Source organism: Sesamum indicum, linkage group LG12, assembly GCF_026168435.1.
Source record: "Sesamum indicum cultivar Baizhima isolate 11 linkage group LG12, ASM2616843v1, whole genome shotgun sequence".
In the NCBI taxonomy this organism is placed as follows: Eukaryota; Viridiplantae; Streptophyta; class Magnoliopsida; order Lamiales; family Pedaliaceae; genus Sesamum; species Sesamum indicum.
The window spans coordinates 11163076-11187746 of record NC_142668.1 but is presented as its reverse complement, the minus strand read 5'-3'; the positions used below and the strand labels follow the sequence as shown (position 1 = coordinate 11187746).

Sequence of the window (24671 nt, the reverse complement as noted above, 5' to 3'; positions counted from 1 at the left end):
TTTAGATTTCCCCATCTAAAGTAGAAATTGTACTTTCATCTGTAACTACAAAAATGAAGCAAATGTTAAGAATACTATATATGAAAAATTCTTATCCTAATTAAGCTTGGTCGAGTCGAACCAATCAAAAGCAAGTGTATAGTACTTGCTATGTAATTGATCATTTTTCTTGAATTGTACACCAATCATAGCAATTGTTAGATCTGGATTAGAATTTCCCGAATAGCATAAACAAAAGGCTTTGATAGTTTTCATTTTTGTCATTATCTAAACATGTCTTTACGAAAGACACAGTACAATGTTTTCTTTATTTATCTTAATACAATTACAAATCTAAAAAAAACATGTTAAAAGAAACACACGGTAATACTTTTATTATCTCTCTTTCTCCTAAAAAACAAAGAAAAACAATTCAAAAAGTTCAAACAGGCCTAAACCAATTATAAGACAACTGTAATAAACTTATCGCTGTATCATTAGTGTATTATAATTGCTGATCATTCATTCGATACCATATTTCTTCCTCGTCATCAAGACATACTCATCAATCTTGGAAGGATGAGCCATAGCGAAGGACTTGGAGACGCTCTCTTTCTCCATGCATCTCTTGGCCCAGGCAATGAGTTTGGGGCAGTGTTCTTCAATCCTCAACTTCCCACATCTCTCAAAGGTATCAAAACAATTGTAGAAAGGGATTAAGGCCACATCTAAAAATCCAAACTTGTCACCACCAAAGTAAACCTTCTCTCCCAACTCTGCTTCCAACAGCTTCAGCCCATCCATCAGTTCCTTCTTCCCTGCTTCTTGCTCCTCTCCTTTGCTAAACCAGACAACTCTTCCACCATTAATGTATATCTGAAAATATGCATTGCGGGGTGCAATCAGTTTAGCAAAATTGTAAATTGTTACTGCGTTTGTACATATATTGAGGATTTTTAGAATAATATTCGTAGAAAGGACGTACGTACCTTTTTGTCAATAAGATCAGCCCAGAATCTAGCTTGAGCTCTCTGGTAAGGATCAGAAGGCAGCAACGGGGGCTTGTCGTTCCACACCTCGTCTATGTACTCAAGGATGATGAGCGACTCAGAAACGGGTTTCCCATTGTGAATCAAGACCGGGACCTTCTTGTGAACTGGATTCATCTCAAGCAATAGCGGGCTTTTGTTGTCCAAGCTCTCCTCCCTGTACTCATACTCGATACCCTTCTCATCCAATGCGATGCTGACCCTCATCGCAAACATACTAATATCATAACCCAATAGAATCAACTCATCCCCCATTTTTCTGTTTTAGAATGGTGAAAACAAGAGAAGAGGTGAATGGTGTGCGTGTGTTTGGAGAGGAAAGGTGTTGATGTCTCACTATATATATAAAGAGGGAGTGGTCACGGCATGAATACCCCTCCCTCCCTATATAAAAAAATCTCCAACGACTGAACCAGAGAAGCCTACAGCAGTACGTAATGCGGCTAAGGCCTGTGTTTATGTACGTGAAGGCAATGAATTCCTGAATATCAATGAAAAGGACGACCCCGGCTGCCTCCGCCGTCTATTCCGTACAGCGACCCTCTGGCATGAATATCAATGAATTCCTGAATATCAATGAGTACAGCGACCCTTTTGGCATATTACATTCTCAAAATGCAGAAAAGGGCAGATTACAACCTTAAACTCACTTTTGCTTGGCGTAGTGCAACCCTGGCCAACATTTCGACTGAAATGCCCTCCGAGAAATAACTTTTCAGTTAAAAAAATATTATTTTTTTTTAGCCAAAAAGAACATTTCTTCTCATTATTTCTGCATGAATGTTTTTTTTTTTTTTTTTTTGGTGAAATGTAAGTTTCATTCATCCAAAAATATTTACAGTATACTCCGGCATACTCGGAGAGATATAAAAAGCCCACACTAAAAATTAAGAAACAATCAAACCGTATGGGAAAAGCGTCCAAAAGACCCTATACAATGTAACCTTAACTGAAATAATAAGCCCCTCGGGACAGGGTGTTGAGCCCTCAAAGATGACTTCATTGCGATGCCTCAAAGTGTGTAGACCGTGCATGCCAAAGCGAGGTGTCGCGCTTTGTTCTGCACGGAGGAACTTGTTTTCTCCTTCTTGAGCCACTTGACCGCACTTTGAAGGGTTGACATAGTCCGCCTAATGCCAAGCCAGTTACGGATACATGACCAAATGAAGTTGTTGAACGGACACTCAAAGAAAATGTGCTTGGTCGATTCCTTGGGATGCACAGGGAGCACAAATCTTCCTCTTGGAGGAACCCAAGTCTGTCCCTTATAGTTAGTCTACTGCGCAAGTCAAGCCACAAGATAAATGAGTACTTCGGCGCGATAAAAGCCTTCCATATAGATGCTTGCCAAGGCTCCCTCGCAAGTTTCGACCTGAAGTACTCATAAGCTTTCGAAATTTGGAGAGCCTTTGGGGTAGGTCATTTCGTCATTTGTTCAATTACTGCCTCTAGAAACCCAAAAACGGTGACCATCCAATTGCGAATTTCAGCAAGCTGTTGACGGAATGGAGATTACATGCAAATCCTATTGCAATGAGTCAGATCAGTTATAAAAGTCAAAATGATCTTATCATGCTTCCCACTACAAAAAGACATTCCCATCCAAGAAACCCAGGTTAAGCTGGTTACGAGAAAGCAAAATGGACAAGAGATAAGATTTTTGCCAGATCTATTTGCTCCTTTCGAAAGATTGTGTCATGCATTAATCGGAGAAGATCTCTGTATTGTGGCATATATGGGTCTTTACAATGTTAAATTGGGTATAAAATGTCATTTGCAGATATCTTCTTTGCTAACTTACGTGCCACAAGGCCACAACCAGCAACTGTGGAAATTTCATGCAGGAATAATGAGAATAATATTTTTTTTTACTGAAAAATTATTTTTCAGAGGGGCCATTTCAGTCGGATTGTGAGTCAAGATGTACTACAAAAAGGAAAAGTGAGACTGAAAGTGCAATCTGTCATTTTCTTAATTTTAAAATGTAATGTGTCGAAAGAGTTCAATTCGAGGATGCCAAAAAACCAATTATCCGCAAATTTATACATAATTTTAAATCTATTGTTCTGTTATAATTGAGAATCAAGCATTGTATCTATCAAAGCTCATGTATTGTCATTTTTAATTAAACAATCCGAATCTCAACCATGTTGCAAAACTTTTTAAAGAAGTAGATTTTGATATTTAATTACCTTCGGTTAACCAATCAAGCTCAAACAAATTTTAATAACTCAATCATGCAATGAGTCTAATTTTCCACCCGACAAGAATATGAAAAGCAAAGGAAGATAGCAAAATGGAGAGACGAATGCTTCAGAAGTCCTTCAACAGCTCGTTAGGCATTACACAAATGGATACATTTTTCATCTGCTATTAATCTACTTTCCAGAACGCCTAATAGAGAAGCGCACATGCAATTAGAAGTTATACAACAGGCCACCACATTCAGCAAGCCTAATGAAACTGCAGAGATAGAACAATGCTTCTAAAATCTAGATATACCACATTAGAAATCTCATTCTGTGATATCATGAGTTACAATAAACAGGATATATCCATCAAAACTCCTCTTAAGACCGCATTTCAACGAGAAAACTTCTAATGGGTCCATAAAATGAGGATTTTGCTACTGCCAAAAAGAATATTGTACAGATTGAATAGCACTTTTCAATGCTGTCTTAACCAACTGCGCCGCCTCAAGAAGTTGCCAACTCAACCAGCTCGTCTCAATTTGCATCTGCCGACTATTTACAACCAAAGTAATCCCATGAACCATATCATGCTCTCATCAAAACTAGTATCAGTTCGAAGTACTGCACTCCTGCAGCCAAATAATAATTCAAACACCATTTCTGCACAAGTTCAAGCCGCAAACATATCATTCATAAAACACCAATATTTATCAGAACATCAGTACAAGCAAAAAAAGGTTTGTATTATTTGTTGACGAGTCACTGACAGTTTCAATTTGCTCGTCAGAAGTCAGAGTGAAGAAACAGAACCCACCATTATCTGATGTGGTCAACTTCCAGATGTCTGCTTCTCTTGGCTAAACAATCTGAGACGTTCAACTAATCTTGCTTTCAGTGATTCAGGAACTTTAGAAATGAAGTTTTTCTTAGCATGTGCAATCAGTAAACTCCTGCCCAACCAACACACAAACAGATGAGTCAGTCTTCCCGGTTGAATAGAAACAAGATAGGAAGAAGATAGACATGCATTCCCAGCTCAATTGAACTAAGCTACAGATATATTGGGGGAAAAGAGGAAACCGGATTTTGTAACAGGCAAAAAATCACAAATGCAATAAAACTGACGAGATATGAGAACAACTTAAAAGGGATAAGGCCCACATGAAACTTCAGGCCCTGCAGTTGGTTTTACATTTAACATCAGTCCGGAAATCATATCATGAAAAACAACATGCCCCATCATTTTCTCAGAGTAAAATGCCGCATCAGAGAAGTATTTTTAGTTGGACAGATAAGACAGTCAAAGGCTATCATATCCTGAAACAAGATAGGACATAACCAATTTCTTTCAGTCACTATTCAAAAGGTAAAACAAACAGAAAATGCTTAGAAAGTTGGGTACTTTTGGAAAGTGAGTGATTACGAAAGAATAGAGAAATAGAGGAACACCATCTAGAATTTCCACAAATAATTTGCATTTAGTTCTATATTTCGATGCTCCATTTATTATTTTGCATGCTCACCTTGTCTCAAGGTGGAAAACTTTTTGAAATCATTTTCCATAATTAAGAAAATCATCAAAATGCAACTTTCCTATAAGGTAAATTTTGAGATCATTTGCCATAATAACTTACATCATAACTTCTATTTCTTCACAATCTCCCAACTGGTTCTATAATACTAATAAACCATCCAAAAGTCGTAGTTATGAATTATTTCATGAACCGACGCAACCCCCCCCCCCCCTAAGGGGGGGCCCAACTTTTCCCCAAAAATAACAGGTCCTGTCCATATTTCCTCATTGAGTGAAAGGATATCATGGTTGGTTCTGATGAATCAACTTCTTGGCATATGTTAAATTGCTCTTCTATTCATCTAATCTGCACTCAGGCATAATTCTGGTATGAAGAATATTGCAAATGACATCAAACTCTTACAGCAGTTTTAAGCATGTCCGAAATTCCAAATGACGTCAAGAGAAAGGGGACAATGTATAACATAGCAACACTTAATGCAGTGAATGTACAATGCTCAATGAAAGATACTCCTTACAAGATATATCTAATCCGTATATACAACTGCAATGAAAACAGGTGTAATTTCTTAGTTTATTCATATTGTATGTAGTGTGACTCAAGGAACCAGAAATAATAATAGCCAACAATCTGTGCAATAATAGACATCCTGAAAGCTTAACCTCTTCATCACATAAATTAGGGGGCAAATAAAATCAATTTAATTATCAACTATGCTGATGGCTAGCATCAAGTATGTAGCCAAAATACCATCCACAACATTTGTTTTAAAATAATCAAAACTACATAGATCTTCATGACAAATCAAATGCAAAAATTTTCAACCCACATAAGCATTTAGACTGGATAGCACAAGAAACTACATGTTGTGTTAACTGAAAAAGAATTATCGCATTAACCACACCCACAAGGCTCATTGATCTCACAATTTCTCCGCCGATATATATGTTAACAGAATTTCGGTATTGTCCTCTTGTTTAAACAAAATATTCAACTCAGAAACACTAGTTGTGGATAAAACCAACAAGTTGAAATTTTGAACAATCAATATCTAAGAGCAAAAATGCTTTCCCCATTAGGTCAAGCAGATACCTACCTGACTTTTCCTATTCTCCATGTCTGATGGGCTGAAGTCTATTAACTATCAGCATGCATGAAATTACTCATAAGTGAAAGCAATTTTGGCTCTTAGATATCGATTGTTCAAGTTTTTGACTAGTTGGTTTTGTATGCCACCATTGTTTCCAACGCGAATATTTTTTAGGGATAATTGCACCCCCCTCCCCTGTGGTTTGGGAAATTAAATCTGTCACCCGGTGAGATTTGTTTTCATGTAACAAATAAGTCCCCCATTAGTCAAAATTCACTGAATTTGTTGATATTAACCAAAAAATTGAATAAAAAATAATATTAACCCTCGATTGACTTATTACTTATTGCAGGTCAAATAATGTTTTAAGACGAAACTACTCTTATAACAGTGAAGATATACATCCTCACATGCATTAACGCATGAAGACTTATGAGGATAATTTGGTCATAAAAAAAATTATTTAACCTATTATAAGTCAGTAATAAGTCAATCAAAAGTAAACATAGATTTTCTTCCAATTTTTTTTTGTTAATATAAGGAAATTGGACTTATTTGTTAGACGGAAGCAAACCTCATAGGTGCTAGATGTAATTTCCCAAACCATAGGAATCTACGTGTAATTACACCAAACCTCAGTAGGGGCGAGTGTAACTATCCCTATTTGGTAAGGCAAAGCACACAATCCTAAGCTAAGTTAAATATGCTCAGCAGAAATGTAATGGTAGCACGTAAGATTTTACGTAACAAAAGTTTAGTCTCTAAACATAAAAAGAAAGAATCCTAATATAAGTGCATCAGAATTACTCCCGATTAGATAAGGTTTTTCCTTCAAGGACAAGCTACTGAACATAAACAATAAATGACTTTCTTTAAATGCACCAGTGATGCTAATATTTATTAAACATAATCATGTCATCGTAATATATTTGAGCGATTCTTGAATAGCAATAAAAGCTCTATCAAACTAGTAATAACAAGGGCAGCTTTCCATGGAAAATCAATATCAGAACAAGAAATAATGGTTAAGCTGACTAGTTGATGAGGATCGCTTCAAGAAAGCTTACTTCATCTCATCGTCATTTGATGCGCCATTGCCTGCTTCTTGACACAACTTTTTCCTCTCATGCATGAAACTATGCACCTCGTCAGACCATCCACATGAACTCAGCACTGCGGAAGCTTCTCTCCCAATCCTGAGGCATGTGAAAGCAAAAATGGGTAATAGATCTCTTGTAGGATAATCAGGAACATTTGTTAATAGCCACAACAGCGAAACCTTTACTATCTTTAGGCACCAAATGAAGTACTGGAATGATCACCTTTGTTTCGTGTGCAACAAAGGTGAAAATAATCCAGGTACAAAAAGTAAACAGATCTGTTACTTCGGTGAAGGAACTGAATGCATGGATAAATGACCAGGTTTCGCCAGTCAAGGACATCGTAACCGCACATGCCAAGAACCAGAATCCACAAGCCTAAGAAACAGATCAAAAATTCCTAAAAAGGAGACCAAAATTGAAACAGTGGAACGCGCATCCAAGTCGGATGCCAACGAAGTTATATAAATATGAAAGAACCAACTTCATTCATCCCATATATGTTTACGCCAAAATGCTCTCGATATGAATGGAAGGAGAAAATGGGTGCACCACGTATCCAGGGTTCAATGTAAATCAAATAATCAATAACCTTAAACAAGCATTACTTTTTATCCTTCAAGAAACTTAATTAACTGAACACCAAACGAGACAATTAGTTAAAAGAACATAAGAATAAGTAAAGTTTTCAAAGACAGTGGAAGAACAAAAAAGAACCCAGATACAATGGAAATAAAAATAATTTTCAAGTTTAAAAACTTCAAGCAGGATAACATACAATTCTTTGTATGCTTCAACTTTTGCACGAGATTGATCGTCTCTTGCAAGAAAAATGCATGAACGGCCATCTTCTATTTTCCTCTTCATGCATGAGTGATTGGAAGAGCTCATGATGTCGCCATTCTGTAAGTCCTGGCGGTTCCGACTTTTTCGTTCTGAAGTCACGATTTTGAAGCCATTTACTCGATCTGAACTTCTGTCAAAAGAGTCCACTGCAGAAGAGCCATCTCCATTACTGATTCCCAAGGAGGATAACCCCCTCTTCATAATCTGAACATCAGACGACTTTTTGCTCATTCCATTTCTCTCATGTATTGGCAAGCCAGTTTTCTCCTTTTCCACTGAAACAACAGAAGCTGCTGCGTGGCCATTTTTCTCCCTGGACTCCTTACTATAAACAGCAACCTTAATATTCCCAGGGGCAAGCAGATTGTTGGCATTCCCAGAGTTGCTAAACTTCCTATTTTGACTAGAAACCCCTTGATCAACCTTAGATATTGTTGAATTGCCCATCTGACTATGGTGGTTAGAAGACTCTTTAATAGCCACCGGTTCTACAAAAGCACCTGAATTTTGTACCCCAGTTGAATTACCAGAATTGGACCCAAGTGCAGCAATTGAATTATACATCTCTGAATGATCATCAGAAAGTTGTTTCGTACTACCTGGTGTTTCTAAATGATCAGACCTTTGGATTAGTGGTGCTTTAGTGCCATTGGAGGCAAGGTAGTTGGTTGAATTGTTGATCTCAGAATGATTGGCAGACATTTTCATGTTAACAGGTTTTTCCAAACAACCCGACTTGTTGATAAACGATTTAATGCCATTGGTTGAATTATTTGTTCCAGACTGGTGATTAGCAACTTGTCTAGTAACTGGTTTATCTAGACAACCTGGCTTTTGTATCATTGATGTTTTACTGCCATTTGACTCATGAGTCTTAGATCCATTGGCCACCACATCAACTCTAGTTCGAGGCCTCTGTTTTGTACGAGAGAAAAAAAGTATATAGACTTTCTCTGACAAAACCTCCTGCAAGGTTGAGACCGAAACATAAGAATCATTGCAGCAGTACCAGCGACCAATAGCATCCTGAAAAGATAAAAGCAAATAGAAATAAGATATCAATGGTTAAGAATCAATATCAACAAAACAATCAATCATACACAACAAAAATAACCATGAAAAGACCTTGATATATGCATAGTAATGTCCAGAATCAGGAGAGAAACCTGAATGTACAATAGTACCAAAAAGATTATACTCGGGATGCTGATCCTGCAAAAAATAAGCCATAACTTATGCATAAGAATAAGTGCAATAACATAAGCAGAATAGTATGATAGTTTTTTGAACAGACTAATTTGAAGAATCTACAGATTGTCCAAAGACTAGGCATGAACCATGAAAATTTTCCACAGGATATCACATGCTATTAGCATTAGAAGCATAAAAAACAAAATATCATTGGTGATAACTGGAAACGAGGGTCAAAACTAAATTATATGATCTCCAGAGGAAATAGCTGCAGCCCAGGAAGACAGGAATACCCGCGCATGAAATGTATGAATTCATTTAAAAAAAAAAGAAGACAGGAATCTTCAAGGTTCAACAATAAAGACAATGATTCCGGAAAGCTACTGGAAGCAAAAATTGTTTATATCAACCTATTGTCACAAAATGAGGTGGGTTCCTAACTTCAAACGCAGTAAATTGCTAAAGCTTATATTCAATTAAATATCTCAGTAAAATCGAAATGGTGGAAAGCAAAGGTTCTATACAAGGAGAGGAACATGAAGTGAGCCAGTCGAGGAAAAAACTATTATGCAAGTTTTCCAGCTAATTGTGAGTGGACTTGATTGAACGAAATGTATTCAAATGCAAAAGGAGACAAGAGATTATGGGCCCAAAGCTGGGGCCTATGTGCATAAGACAGTATATTCATATGCATGGCTAACAGAGACAAAAGAGCTATCATAGACAAGGCTACAGTTGGTCGTGCACAATTATCCTCTCCTACTAAGGAGATAAAAGATGTTTGATAAGCAAACTCGGCTCAAGCAACCAGAAGGGCAAGGTTAAAGATGGGGTGAAAGTACAAACTCGAGGGCAAGAGGCGTCACAGTTCAACATGCAATGGAAAGAGCAAAAGAGCTCTTTTACAAGTTCGGCCCAAATCAAAACATTCTTCATCAGTTGAGTATAAATAGAGGACAAGTACCAGAAATCAGAGACCAATATGGCTAAATGCTATACTCGAGAATCAAAGATGCAATCAGTTTCACTAGGTGGCATACAGAAAGTTGACTCAGCCTATCACACCATCATCATAATATTAGTAAAAGAGCCACATACTAAAGGTTTTTTTCCCTATAAGCAAGTTCCTTGACTATTTTTCTAGTAGGTGGGGAGAGAAGGGGAGAAGAAAACCATATAAATATTTCTCATTGAAATAACTTTTTTCCCCAACAGACCTGGCTTCCTTTGCACATGTGACTTGAAAGCACTAATATCTCGTCAAATGCAATGGGCTTATCAACCTTCCCACCAAACATACCCTCAAACCTCTACACAACAACCAAAAAGAAGAGGACAAAAGAAGGTTAATGTTACAACGAACAAAACCAAATGGAATAAAGATATAAGTAGCACTAACTCCCACACCTTTAACTGGATTACAAGAACATTTGGTGCCTCAAGAACAGACATTTGCTTCCTTGCTGCCACCATTTCCTTGCAACTAAACAAACATAAGTTTCCATCCATCAAGCCACAGTATAAACCAACATATGCACAGGCAACACAGAAAGTTCACTTGCATGCATATCATGAGAAAAGAATGACATAGCATACACAGAAGGTTTAATGCATGCTCAGACAATAAAGAGAGATTCAAATACTTACTGATCACACTTGTATTTGTTATTTCCATCCAATATCTCAGGCTGAAAAAACTTCTGCAGAGCCTCTTTGAGTGATCCACTTTGCAAAATATCAAGACTAATATCCATAATCTCATCAACCTTATTTGACTCAGCTCCACATGACAAACATTTCACTTGGCTCTGCAGCGACCCCCCAAAAATCTCCTTCACCACTGTTTCTCCAGTCCCACTGATATCCCCTCCATTGGCAATCCCACTTTTACCCCTTTGTTGTTGCTGTAACTTCTTTAGTCTCAAGCATGTATTATGACACGCATCAATCACATAACGCAAAAATTCATGTGCATCCTCTTGCCTCCCAGTCCGAAAATGCTCAGCATATATCCTTAAGCAGCTGTTTATTTTTAAAGGCGCATCTGAGACTGCTTCACTACTCAAAGAGCGAGCAATACGTTTTTCTAATATGCAGAAAGGACACTCCCCTTTCTTCTCCTTTCCTGCCCCAAAGTCACCTTGAAGAAAATGATGCTGTTAAAATAATTTCCAGACTCATGTACTTAAAATAATTTCCAGACTCGTGTACTTAAAATAATTTCCAGACTCATGTACATAAAATCCACTCTCAAAACTGAAGCATAATTATATAAAAAGAGAAGTACAAAGCTTCTAGTCAGAGAAGAGTTATGTTAGTTAAGTCTCTCAATAAACTTCATTCATAGAGTGGAGATCCACACCTATGAATTGAAAGGTTCCCCATATCCAATAGAGTGCTCCATGTAAGAATACAGATATTAAGAACAAATACTAATCAAGAACAGAACAAACGGACAATAATGAAATCCAGAGGCTCTGCTTTTTTTATTTTTTAAGTCAAAAGATTTGTCTTACCAAAACTAACTTTTGAGAGTTGTTATAATCTAGAGGAACAGAGAGGGTTGCTAGTTTCTTTTGTTAACAGTTGATAATCGAAATGTCTTTTGATAATATATATCAGCTAAGCCTCAAACATTTTAAGCTTCTTCCAATACATAAAACTGTGCAATATCAGGTCAGCCTAGGCATCAAATCACACTCACTTAAGCTTCATTTTGCTGAAGGTATGCACTTACCCATTTCCCAGAATGCATAGATCCAACCTAATCTTTTTTCATTGACATCCTCTGGATTGAATACTATGTCGAAAGCAAATCATATACCAATGTTATTTTTATTGGTATGACTTGGTACCAAACCCAATATCAGCCTTTACTCCTGAATCTTGACTGCAAACTACAAAAACTTCATGACTAATGTTTTTTAGCAGCTGTTACTACATCTACTGTTTATTTTGGTAGAATAAGCATAAGTCATAACAATTTATGCCGTAAAGAATATATTAAAAGATGCACAGTACGTTCCAACTACCGACCCTTGCATATCAATAATTCAGTAACAGTAGAAACTGCAATCGTTAATGCAAAATAGGCAAATAATTAGAAAAACAGATCCATTCATGTAAAAAGAGAACAGAAGAGACAAACAAGCAATGATGATGAGCAAACATCAAGGGAACTAAGATGCCAAGTAATTATCACGTCTGTCGAAAAAAATTCAAAAATGAAAGGGCACACATACACACATGTAGAGAGAGTATAAGACGGTACAATTAGAAGAGTGGAGAAATCGGAGGCAGAAATTAGCGAGAGGAGGGGTGTAAGTGAGGCACTGGAGAACAGAGTTGAGGTAGCAAGTGTTGCCGAGGTTCCGGAGCCCTAAGGGCGGCGCGCCGTGCTTTCGCTTCAACGACTTGAGAAGGCTCGGCTGCCACGTCATCTGCAGCATGCCCATCAACGACTACCAACCGCCTCCACCACCGCCGCACCATTGGCCGGCCACCACCTCCGCGATCGCATCACCTTCTCGACAATTCTCTCTCTCTCTCTCTCTCTCTCTCTCTCTCTCTCTCTTCGTGGTTTCGTCTGCTCGATCCTTTTTTCCCCTTTCCTTTTTTTTAATAATAATAAATAATAAAATTAGTAGTAGTAATATATTTTGGGGGTGGGGGGTTCTGGGGTTAGGAGGTTTTTATTTCATCCTCAATTTTTAATTTTTGGGCTGAATTTCTAATTTTCATTAATATTGTGGCCTCTGATTGAATTGTATTATTGTTGATTTTTATTGTTCATATATGTATTTGGGGCTGGCAATTTTTTTGAATAAAATGAGGAGACTATAGAATTCCAAAAGTCAAAAAAAAGAAACATAAAAAATCCCACCAACCGGATAGGAGAGGCGTTGTGTGTGGGCCAGGACTTCGAGGATTGAGTATGTGGGCCTATTGGGCTGCATGTTGGAGTTGGCCCATTTCTGATATCTCTTTTCCTCAACTGGTTTGAGAATTAATGAGGAGATTTGAATTTGATTTGCACAACTGGGTCATTCTTTTTAATATCAGTATAGATTACACAAATACCACGTATTATTTGTAAAAATTATAGATACAGCTCTGAAGGTGTTTCAATGTAATTTGTCTCGAGGGCGAAGGAGTGGGGGTTGACTAAATTTTTATTTCTGATGAAGTATCTATATAAATTACATATACAATTTCGGAAAATGTAATTTTGATTTTTCAAGAAAGAGGCTGTATGTGTAATTAAACTTGACTTTAGAGGTGTCATTGTAATTTAGCCAAAATATATTAACAATTCAGTAGTTCAAGAGAGAAAGGATCAACCCAAGGCCAGGGAGCTTCTACAAGGCAAGCTATCTGAGGGTGCAAAGAGATCATGGAATACCAGCAAAACTCAGTGTAAGCCATAGAAGGCGCAAGTATAACTGAGAAAGCTGTCAACGCTGCCCTTCAATCAATCTCAAACTACCACTCTCTGCCATCATGCTAATCTAAACTTTGCAGCAGTTCCAGGTACTTAAAAACTTAAATGTACAAATGCAAAAATCAAATTTGGCTCGAGAAGAATTCCTCCTGTTGCATTCAATACAAAGTACAATTGTCGGAGCTGCTAGAAATGTAAAAACATCTGAAGATGGTCAAGGTTATATCTGTTAACGGTACAATGTCTACAACCTTGCATAAAAACGAAGGTTGTTAATCTCAACTTCAGACATGGCTACGATTTTGTTTTTTTTTTCCCCATCAATTGCCACCAATAAGAGATAGAAACTATCGGCTAAAATAATATATGTGGTCTACAAAGATTAATGTATTGAACCAGAATTATAGCTTCTCCGGTTGCAGATACTGGACATTGCCTTTGTATGCATCTTCTGGGGAGGCACATCCCCCACTTCGGATACCCAGAACTAGACAAACAATGTATTGCTCACAAACCTGAGTATAGTTTAAGACTATATTCTTGTTTCATTGGTTGTGGTTGAAGCTGCACCTAGTGGAACTGATTGAGCAGGCTCTAATGGGCTAACTCGATAAGCTTCCTTTCTCAACTTGTGATTATTGTATGCAGCTACCCCTGCAATAGCTGCAGTAGCATCCAGCATTTATTCATCAAATTGTGATATTCTTGTTGAAAATCCAGGCAAATTTTATATATATATCAAGTGCAAAATCAACAATAGTAGTGAAGCCACAAGCAAAGTAGTGGATTCATTGAACTTCTGCAATGTTTGAGAGAGAATAAACAAAATTCTTAAATTGCATGCACATAAGGATGGAAAATAAACCTTCATAAAATTGCTGCATTTGCAGCCATAGTAAAAGTTTACAGGCGAACTCACACTTACCAATGGCATAGCCAAAAAGATTGATGAGTGTCAGCTTCGTGTCAGCAAAAAGAAGAGCTGAAAATAGAACCACAACCCAATCCTTGACAACCCCAGCGACACGAATAGTCAAAGCACTTGTATGTGAGATGACAAGGAAAACTGAAAGATTGAGAGCAAAAGTGCAAAGAGAATTAAGAGTCAAAACAAGGGGTTTGAAGCTCCAAGTCCCCTGTTCATCCATCTTAGGCTTCTCCAGGAAGATCCAGGGGATTAATAGGCAAAGAGCACTGCAAAATGATCAATGAAACAACAATTAAATTGATGAGAGCATAAGCTGTAAAAAAAGCCCAAACTGTAGGAAATAGACCACATGCCTGCATGGGCTAACATAGTACATCAGAGATATGGGATTTAGCTTTAGACCCTTCCTTTTAACTAAAATCTCCATAAATATTAGCCTCAAAGCTTCTCCAACTACACCTCCCATTTGGTAAACAACACCGATCCAGCTAATTTCCATCTCGCCATAAGAAGCTACCAGAACCCCAAAACTGATGACTGACATTATGAGAAGCATCCTGCAACTCATAACTTCAAGTCCAGCTAATACACCAAGGATGAATACAGCAACTGGCACTGCAGATGTCACCAAGAGTGTCAATCAGTTCTTTTAGTACTAACTTTATATGGAAATTTGCTCAAACTGTGTGAGATCACCACTATTCCACCAATAAAAACACTGCCTCATACGTACTGATTGCTTTCAGCATCTGAGCAAATGCAACTGATATGTAGAGGTAAGCAGTGTTCCCAAGCCAAAGCGTCATAGCAAACATTGCACCAATTGGGATGACGGAAGTTATATACCTGTACATTCAGTGTTCGCCTTGTTCAATGACATCATATTGCAATCACAATATTAAAGGAAAAACATGTAACTATATGAATATGTGGTGTCAAAATCAACGGAATAGAGCACGGATATGCTAAAAAGATCAAGGATGGAAACAACAAATCCCAAGTAACAACATTCTCATCTGCAGTTCTTCCTTTGGGGTTCATTGGGTAATCACGTGCTGATGGTGAGACCGTTATTCTTAAGTTCCCTTAAGTGTTGGTGCTTTCTCTTTGATACATAAATGGAACACTATGAGCAGTCGATCCATACTCAAAAAATGGGGTAAAGCTCTTGCAGAGTAAATCATCCCAGAAAAATAAAACGTAGCTCATATAGCAAAAGTAAGAATACTCACACATCCAAAGTCATTCCTTCATCAATTTTCATAATCTGCAAAATGGTAAAAATGAAATACGACACTTCATAATAAGATAAAACCAAATCATAAACCTTTATATGAAAATTAATTACCTTGAGAACTTTGGTAAGCATGAAGCATAAAACAGAGGAGAAGACCATGTGAAGCAGAGTCAATCCAAGAGGATATGGGAAGTTTATTTCCTTTGATGATAAAACCCACTGCATCAAGAAAAGTTTCATTAAACAGGATTAGCCATATGAAGAAATTTTGCAGTCAAACATTTCACCAACTTGCAGAACATTGGCAGGAACATGCACAGACATTCATTGTTCCAGCTTTCAGAATTTAAATAAACATGAAGCAATACAAAACAAAAAAAAAATGAAAAAACCAAAAGTCTTAGCTATATAAAAACAGCAAATATGGCACAACTCTTGTGAAAAGATGGTGAGAGGACTGGAAACTCACGAAATGCACACTGAAAAGCTTACAGCAAGTGCAGCTTGACAAGAAGAAAACACCCACAACTATACAATATCTTCAACTGATCAAAAAGGCTGGTACATTTAAATGTTACTACATTCAAGTTGTATTTCATACTTGCAAGATCAAAAGTTCCAAAAACAACACCACCAATGGATCCAAGCTAATGTTGCAACCACAAATTCACATAATCGAAAAAGGTAGGAATAACAAAAACTCCGCATACTATAGGCGTTAGAAATATAGGCCATCATTTCTAGCGGAATAGAATGTCAGCATAGCTGAACACTGTTTAGACCTGAAAATGAATGGATAGTCGTTAGTGAATGACTTAGACATATTTTACGAGGGAATATCAATGCAAACAGATTACCCTGATTAGACATATTTTACGAGGGATCATGCAAACTTTCTCATAGCAACAAAACAGACATATATGAGTATCCACTCCTAGGAGAGAAATGTTATGAGAAGAAGTTTCCTTCAGAAGATGAAAAGAAGCAAAAGAATAGGCCAACAAACAAAAATCAATTTCTAGGCAGACGTGCCTTAGCTAATATAATATAGTACCATGTCCATCACAGTTCACAGTTTGAAACATATGATTCCAAAAATTTGAATCTTGAAAAACTAGCAGTGACCTCATATGTCAAGAGAAAAACACAATTCAAGCTATACAAAGAGTATTGCGCAAACAACAATGTGCTTTCCCTACACTTCTTCTATACAAAATACGAAAGAACGGAATTAAACAAGACCTTCGTCTCAAACCATTACTAGAAGTTATCAAATCGAAAATGCCACTGATGCAGAGGAATTAGTAAATATATGCATCACAGCTTCTCCCACAGCATCCAATGACTAGCTAGACCCTCAGATCACCGACGCAACTATTCGACAAAATGCTAACTACAACGACGTGATCACCAAACCCACCCACCACCAGAGACATATATATGCACATGAAACGGGTAAGTCCGAAGTGACCTTGTTGAAGAAGATCTGACCGCTGGAGAGTGCGATGTAGAGGAGAATGTATGCATATGTCAAGAACTCTTCCTTGGCCCATCTTCTATTACGATCCGCCATTGCTGCTGCGTCAGTAAGTCGACTCACTGCAGAAGCAGAGACCGAATCTGCTGTACAGGCAGAATGTGGGCCGATGGGGCAGGGTTTAACGGCGTTTGACTAGGAGATATTGGAATTTGAGCAACAAAAAAAGAAACAAAGATTGCTTGCAAATCCAGTTTGGTGGAGCGGGGCCCCGGAGGGAATAGCAGGAGACAATAGAAACGATGAAGAAGTTATATAAGGGGAATAGAATAGTGTGTGTCTATGCTTATTTTCTCATTTTCTATGTAAGACGATGGAATCGCAGTCATAGATTTGGGATTCGGTAATCATTCTTTAGCTTTTTAAATTTAGACATAATTTCACTCCCCATTCCTTATATATATATACATACTTTTTGCTATTTAAATCATTTTATTTAATACCTTTGAAATTTATTTTTGTTTAAAAAATAAATATTTTAGTCAGTCAATACTAACCAAATTTAATAATATTAACAACAAAATTGGATAAAATTAGCTATGATTGATTTATTACATATCAAATAATTTTTTTATGATCAAATTAATGTATATTTTTATTATTATAAGGGTAATTTTAGTCACAAAAAAATTGTTTGACATGCAATAAATCAATCGAGAATAAATATCAATTTCAATTGCAAGTTCAAAAATTATGCTATTATAACTTAATTACTTTTTTAAGGATCAAAATGACAATAATAATGTAATAATTTATTTATTTTGGTATGAGATTAAATCAGTAACTGATATATACTTAATTGTGTGATGGATAAAACATCCCATTCCCACCTGCCTCACGGAGTTATCCAAATAAGATCCGGGTCTCAAGTTTCTTTACGGGCCGGCCAAACTCGGATATATTGTGATACCCGGCAGGATCCGTCTAAACAGGGCTCAATGTACTTGCGTGAACTTTAATCCGCTAGATGATGAATATAATGCACGCACAGAGTGTGAAAATCTAATTAAAGTACATTTCACTACACAACCAAATTATCATTTATATTAATATAAAAAAGAAATACTATTCACACTCATAAATAATGATTAATGACACTGTTGAATCAATTTTTTATAAAATAAAAATGCTCTTCAACTAATAAGATAACTAACTTATTTAATTTTTCAACTCATACATCAATAGATAAAATTAGTTTTCTTTTCTTTTATTTCTTGTTTTTTAATGTAATGTATTGGTTTGTATATTTACTTTTATTTATACTAAATTTATAATAAATAAAATTGTAGTTTTTAGTCTGCAATGACATTTTGATCGGTTCACCAGAAAATTATTGAAAACCTAACAAAGACTAACGAATTAGTCTAATTGTTAGATGGTCTTTAAAATAAAAAAAAATATTGGTAATTTTTCAAACAATGAGACGGTAATCGTAATTGTATCAAACATCGGGGGAGGTTATTGTAATTTATTATAAACTAAATTATCACGGTCTATAAAGTGAGGAACCTGAAAACAAATGAAAAAAAAATTGTAATTAGAAAATTGTATTAATTGAGGATCACGACACTTGTTGCTTTTAAGTTATGATTGTCTTTGTACGTGCATGTATTACTCAGAGTTCTAGGTATATAATTAAAAAAAATTATACATTTTGACTGAATTTATAATTTATCAAGTTTTATAATAGTTAGGAAATCTACTTCTTTTTCCTTTTTATTATTTCCATAAATGCCACAATTGATTATTAAATACAAAATTAGGTTTAATGTGAATTTACTACGAGATGGAATATATTTAATTATGAAAAGAGTGTTACATTTAGTGATAACAAAATGTAATGCGGTGCTACAGTTGAGACCATACATAAACCTCACATAAATACTAAAATAAAATGGCAAATTAAATTCAAATAAAGTGACGGAAATTATTTGCTAATTTCAAATATTTTAAAACTTATTTTTTTCTTAGGGAAAAAAAAAACTTAATTAGGTAATTTGTAATTCAAAATGCATAGTAGATCGAGCCAGCTCAGGGACCTGGACGGATCAGCCCCGAAAAAGCCCAGTCAAGGCCCAACACATTACTGTATCACCTTTAAATGCTTCCCAATTGGGTTCATATAAACCCAGACCCAACTTGTGAACCGACCCGATTGAGCTCGAATTGGGACCAGATCAGGCCCGGATCAGACCCGAATGTGCCTATATTTTTTTATGAAATAGATAATTTTTTTGAACAATTACTTAAATTTATGGTAATTTATGAAATAAAATAAATAATAAATTAAATCACTCAAAAAATAATAACTAGTAAAAACAATAGTTAAGTTATATAATGAACTTAGGTTATAATAAATTTAAAAAGAATTTATAATAAACTTTGAAAAAAAAAAGTATTAATGAATCAAAGTATTAAAAATTTAAAAGTAGAACAATAATGATAATATTTTTTAAAATTTCACAAGTATAAAAAAACTACTAGAATAATTAATTTAAGATAATAAAATAAATCTTACATGTCACGCATTATTATTATAAAAAAAAATGATCCAATAGACCCAGCTCAGGACTAGGTAGTCCTAGGCTGGTCCTAGGTTTCAACACCTAGGATCGGCCTGGTTCTAAGTGAGTATGGGCTAATTCAACCCATTTTTTTATTAGTTCAATTAGATTCTAGATTGAGCTAGCACACCTCGACCTACTGTACATCTTAATTTGCAATCAACCCTTTTTTTTTATTACAAATAAATTTGTTATAGGAAAAATTCTTATTTAATCTAATTTATATTAACTTTTTTTTTTACTCAAATCAAATAAATCTCTACAATGAATATACTATACTTACAATACAATTGATTATGATCTAATTATACGAATTAAAATTTTCCGAGTCACAGACCCCTAGCTGCCCTTCTCTTCCCACCACCGGACCACCCTATTATGCAAATGCAAAAATCACAAGACAGAGACAAGAATGATCTGGAACCACTCACCCCATCACATCACATAAAACACACAAACAATGATTACCACTGCGTGTCTTGTGCGCAATACATACATACATTCATACATGCATATATGTGACCGTAAATTGGTGGGGAAAATTTGCACATAGAGAGGGATGATGATAAACATGGAAAGAATTCATGCGGTGGAGAGCAGCCCATCCTAATCGGATGTGGTTTTGAGTTTTCACCATCATCTTTGATATTTTTGCTACAGTACCCCAACCGCCAATGCATTTGTCTTCTTCCTCTTTCTCTCTTTCCCTTTCTTGGTTCACTTTCTTACAAGTTTGTCTAGTACTACCACTACTCCCTGCACTTGTTTCCCTTTACATTTGTCTTGAGCCCACAAGGTCTGCTTCTCTCTCCCTAACTCTTGATTTTGCCTTTTGGTTTGTGGGTTCTTGCTGGATTGGGGTTTCTTTGATCCATCAACTTGTAGTTTTGGGATTTAAGGTAGTTTAAGGAAGATCGGACTTTCACAAAAATATTAAGTTTTGTTATAGCTAATGAGGCCAAACCATTAATTACGGTTACAAACTACTACTAATGTTTTTTTGGTACCTAAAAATCACGGTGAATTTTGATTAAACTTAAATTTTTGTATCGATTTTATTTAATCATGTAATACAGTATTAATCTGTTTACAGTTTTCAATAAACTGTACCGATCCATAGCAGGATTCCTGAAAGGGAGTTGTTAGAAATCAATGGCGGAGGTGACTAATGTGAGCGAGTATGAGGCTATTGCCAGGGAAAAATTGCCCAAGATGGTCTATGACTACTATGCATCAGGTGCAGAGGACCAGTGGACTCTGGCTGAGAACACACGTGCATTTTCAAGAATCTTGTAAGCTTTTGTTTCTTACATTTTTTTTTCTTTTGAGTTGTGGGTGTTAATTACATCTTTTAATGATATAAACAATACAGGTTTAGGCCCAGGATTCTAATAGATGTGAGCAAGATTGACATGACTGCCAATGTGTTAGGGTTCAAGATTTCAATGCCAATCATGATTGCCCCCACTGCTATGCAGAAAATGGCTCATCCTCATGGTAAACTCATGTTATCCTAATTGAAGCAATACTGTGGATATACACACTGACAGACTGCATATGTTTATCATAGCAACTAGGTTTCTAACAAGGTATCAACTATATCTTGAAACAATCTTGTAATTGAGATCAAGATTGTAGTTTAGTCTTGGAATCCTGATTGTTTGTTAAATTGTTTCTTTGATCGAATGCACGCTAGCTGACTTGATTGTACTTGTAATGTGCTGATTGTGTGGATGGTCTTTTACGTAGGAGAATGCGCGACAGCTAGAGCCGCATCAGCAGCCGGAACAATCATGGTTTTTCTTTCTTTTATGTTTCAAGTTCGACTCGTGTTTTTTCTATATAGTTAGAACCTTAACACCATGTTGGGAACAGATATTGTCGTCATGGTCCACTTCCAGTGTAGAAGAAGTTGCTTCAACGGGGCCGGGGATCAGATTCTTCCAGCTTTCTGTAAGAATTTTTGAGATGCAGTAACAGTTTCTGATAATAGCCCTTCTTCTTTTGTTATATTTATCAAGTGTTGAATTTTGTTCAGGTCTACAAGGATAGGCATGTTGTGGAACGGCTTGTAAGGAGAGTTGAACGGGCGGGGTTCAAGGCCATAGCTCTCACTGTGGATGCCCAGAGATTGGGACGTAGAGAAAGTGATATCAAGAACAGGTGAAAAACCCAATTCAAACATCATCAGACATAGAAACTTATGACTTGTAGTATGGTGTCTGAAGAACTTGCGATTTGCGTCATAGGTTTACTTTGCCACCGCATTTGACATTGAAGAACTTCGAGGGTTTGGAGCTTGGCAAGATGGACAAAGTAAGCGATGCAGCATAATTGTTGGGTTGGTCTAAAGCGTTTATCGATGAGTTTTGCTTCATTTTAGCTCGGGTTTCACGATGTATGCAGGTTGAGAACTCTGGATTGGCTTCATATGTTGCGGGTCAAATTGATCGTACTTTGAGTTGGAAGGTAAAAGCAACCCCACTAAAGGACACTTGAGGAAGAATTTAGATAAAGATTTAAATAATTTAATATTATAAAAATTTAAAATCCATCATTATTCAGCAAAATATACTTCAAATCTAAAATCGAACGCTTTAAAATCCTTTCAATTTGAAGGAATCTAAACAAATTCGAAAGATTTGTTAGTAAACATTTGAACTATATAATTTCAAGATCAATCAAAAGGATTTTCAATTTTTTCAAGTCTCTATTCGAATTATGTTTTATAAAATATTAATGAATTTGAATTCTCTTGAAATCCAAATTCTTTCTGAAAATTTGTACTTGGATATTGACAGGATGTGAAGTGGCTGCAGTCAATTACTGTGTTACCTATTCTAATGAAAGGTGTACTCACTGCTGAAGATAGTAAGAGTCACGACTCCCGATCTCATTTTTATTGCAACATACTCATCTTCTCTAAGTATCCTCATTGTCGTGAATAACCAGCAAGGATTGCCATTCAAAACAAAATAGCTGGGATTATAGTATCCAATCATGGTGCTCGTCAGCTGGATTACGTCCCATCCACTATCATGGTCTTGGAAGAGGTAATCTAACTAGTACGAAGCTAGATTTGCCCATCAACCTCATCCACCTGGAGTAATCTCCTGTTGCAATTTTAGGTTGTGAAAGCTGCACAAGGCCGAGTACCCATATTCTTGGACGGAGGGGTCCGTCGTGGAACAGATGTCTTCAAGGCATTAGCACTAGGAGCCTCTGGCATCTTTGTAAGTAAAATAAATAGATAATTACATCCACACTCCCTGATATTTTATAAATACTCCTCAATTATGAGAAACTACAAACACCCCTTGAAATTTATATCCCTTACATTACAAATATTTCCTGAAAAAAAGAGAGGCTAGTGGTGGAATTGTAATGTAAAACATCGTTGCAGAGGATATATGTGTAATTTTTGTTGCAGTAAGCCCAAAGCCCTATTATTCATGCCCTTGTAACAACATTTTTCTGACATATGCCATTAGATTGGACGATCCGTGGTTTTCTCGTTAGCTGCTGACGGGGAAGTCGGAGTTAGAAAGGTGCTCCAAAGGTTGCGGGACGAGTTTGAGTTGACTATGGCATTGAGCGGGTGCCGTTCGCTTAGTGAGATCACCCGTGATCACATTATTACCCGATGGGATGCTCCGAGGTTGTAGAGCAGAGAATGTCGTTGAAATCATCATATTATATGTTGTTAAGGGCCCATCTTTTTCTTGGATCACTTGTTTATATGTTATGCGAATCTTGAATATGCCTAAAATCAATATGAATTTACATGTCAGGCGAATCTCTATATATATAATTTAAAATAAAATTCTAACTTCATCCATATTTACTTCTTATTTTACTACAAAAGTACGAATTGCTTGCTAGAGAATTTTAGATGCCTTTTCGTTTTCTTAAAGAAAAAGAGCAGTACCGCATTGCAGATTCCTTAATTTCAACTTACTCATGAATATATTGTTAAATAATAGATCTACATTATTATTTATTAATGAAAAATCTCTTAAAGTAGTAACTATTTGGCTAATAACTAAAATGTTCTCAAATATTTTTATTGTTCCACAAACAACCATTACTTTGATCCATAAGCTTTATTAATAATTTTTAGTTTTTGTATATTTAAATCTAATTAAATTTATCGATTTTGATCAGTTATATATTTATTTTATTAAATGCAATAAAAATTTAAAATATTCATACATATTATAATATCGAGTATGCTTTAGCTGCTATTAATTATTAATAATGCACGACTCTCTAGCCTAATATTTTGCGAATGACTAATAATGCATCATCACTAATGAATAAATACTATTACTGAAAAAGAACATATACTGTTAAAATAGATTAATATCCACATATTGATTGGGTTCGTACCTTTAATATCTTGGTCATAGAACCTCAATTTTCAACTAAATTAAATCTCACTGTCATATGAAATTACATTTTGTAAAATCATATATTATTACTATATGTAACTTTTTGTTTTTTAAAATATATTAATTAATTAAAAATAAATATTAATCAAGTTTATCCAACCCATCGGGTTAGGAGTTGAGGCGCGATGGGGACAAGTTTGAGACATGATGGGCAAGTCTTAGGTTCAACTATAACGGAGACAAGTTGGGTTAAGGCCAATGGAGAAATTTTCGGTCCAATTAAATTTAAATGAGACTAGTCTTGAGATCAGCAGAACGGTAGTAATAATATAAAATTTTTTAAATTTTATATTTAGAAAAACAAAAATGGAGTAGGATAAAAGACTTCCAAGACCTATACCTATGCCCAAAATTCCAGCAACTAGGCCCAGAATAATCGAAAAATATGAGCAAAAATCTTATTTGGTATATACTAAAAAATTATTCACTACCAAAATTTTTGATAAGTGTGGATTTTATAACATCCAATGGTCTTAATTAATCTTACATTAAGACCCCACGTGCTCTTCTAACTAGTGATCGCCGATTCAT

The 24671-nt window shown here is 35.9% G+C and overlaps 4 protein-coding genes across 12 annotated transcripts; 1 reads left to right on the top strand and 3 right to left on the bottom strand.

The window, feature by feature from the left end:
* Nucleotides 1–204: 204 nt before the first annotated feature.
* Nucleotides 205–1386, bottom strand: LOC105165502 (glutathione S-transferase U25). The gene is made up of 2 exons (XM_011084530.3): nucleotides 969–1386; nucleotides 205–855 (listed from the first exon to the last, which is right to left on the bottom strand). The coding sequence occupies exons 1-2, from the start codon at nucleotides 1281–1283 to the stop codon at nucleotides 502–504; spliced, it is 669 nt and encodes a 222-aa protein (XP_011082832.1). The 5' UTR covers nucleotides 1284–1386; the 3' UTR covers nucleotides 205–501.
* Nucleotides 1387–3500: 2114 nt separating this feature from the next.
* UBP25 (ubiquitin-specific protease 25) lies at nucleotides 3501–12614 on the bottom strand. 4 transcript variants are annotated; one of them, XM_011084533.3, is made up of 10 exons: nucleotides 12254–12614; nucleotides 10630–11122; nucleotides 10390–10465; nucleotides 10200–10292; nucleotides 8917–9003; nucleotides 8391–8817; nucleotides 7724–8291; nucleotides 6913–7041; nucleotides 4035–4170; nucleotides 3501–3849 (listed from the first exon to the last, which is right to left on the bottom strand). In XM_011084533.3, the coding sequence occupies exons 1-9, from the start codon at nucleotides 12435–12437 to the stop codon at nucleotides 4050–4052; spliced, it is 2178 nt and encodes a 725-aa protein (XP_011082835.1). In that variant the 5' UTR covers nucleotides 12438–12614; the 3' UTR covers nucleotides 3501–3849; nucleotides 4035–4049. The 4 variants fall into 4 exon arrangements, with proteins under 4 accessions (XP_011082835.1, XP_011082834.1, XP_020550306.1 ...); XM_011084532.3 differs by having other exon boundaries at nucleotides 3501–3880; nucleotides 7724–8817; XM_020694647.2 differs by having other exon boundaries at nucleotides 3501–3841; nucleotides 7724–8817.
* A 936-nt stretch (nucleotides 12615–13550) lies between these two features.
* LOC105165504 (putative sugar phosphate/phosphate translocator At3g14410) lies at nucleotides 13551–17460 on the bottom strand. Its single transcript, XM_011084534.3, has 7 exons — nucleotides 17060–17460; nucleotides 15700–15807; nucleotides 15584–15618; nucleotides 15085–15197; nucleotides 14705–14966; nucleotides 14349–14617; nucleotides 13551–14086 (listed from the first exon to the last, which is right to left on the bottom strand). Exons 1-7 carry the CDS (start codon nucleotides 17159–17161, stop codon nucleotides 13956–13958), a joined length of 1020 nt encoding a protein of 339 aa, XP_011082836.1. The 5' UTR covers nucleotides 17162–17460; the 3' UTR covers nucleotides 13551–13955.
* Nucleotides 17461–20177: 2717 nt separating this feature from the next.
* Nucleotides 20178–23527, top strand: LOC105165505 (glycolate oxidase 1). Of its 6 annotated transcripts, none has more exons than XM_088876700.1 (12): nucleotides 20178–20485; nucleotides 20810–20981; nucleotides 21062–21186; nucleotides 21439–21485; nucleotides 21565–21642; nucleotides 21728–21852; nucleotides 21939–22005; nucleotides 22096–22158; nucleotides 22491–22560; nucleotides 22642–22742; nucleotides 22818–22922; nucleotides 23181–23527. In XM_088876700.1, the coding sequence occupies exons 2-12, from the start codon at nucleotides 20842–20844 to the stop codon at nucleotides 23352–23354; spliced, it is 1095 nt and encodes a 364-aa protein (XP_088732826.1). In that variant the 5' UTR covers nucleotides 20178–20485; nucleotides 20810–20841; the 3' UTR covers nucleotides 23355–23527. The 6 variants fall into 6 exon arrangements, with proteins under 6 accessions (XP_088732826.1, XP_020550153.1, XP_088732824.1 ...); XM_020694494.2 differs by having other exon boundaries at nucleotides 20783–20981; XM_088876698.1 differs by having other exon boundaries at nucleotides 20178–20588; nucleotides 20783–20981.
* The last annotated feature ends 1144 nt before the right edge of the window (nucleotides 23528–24671 follow it).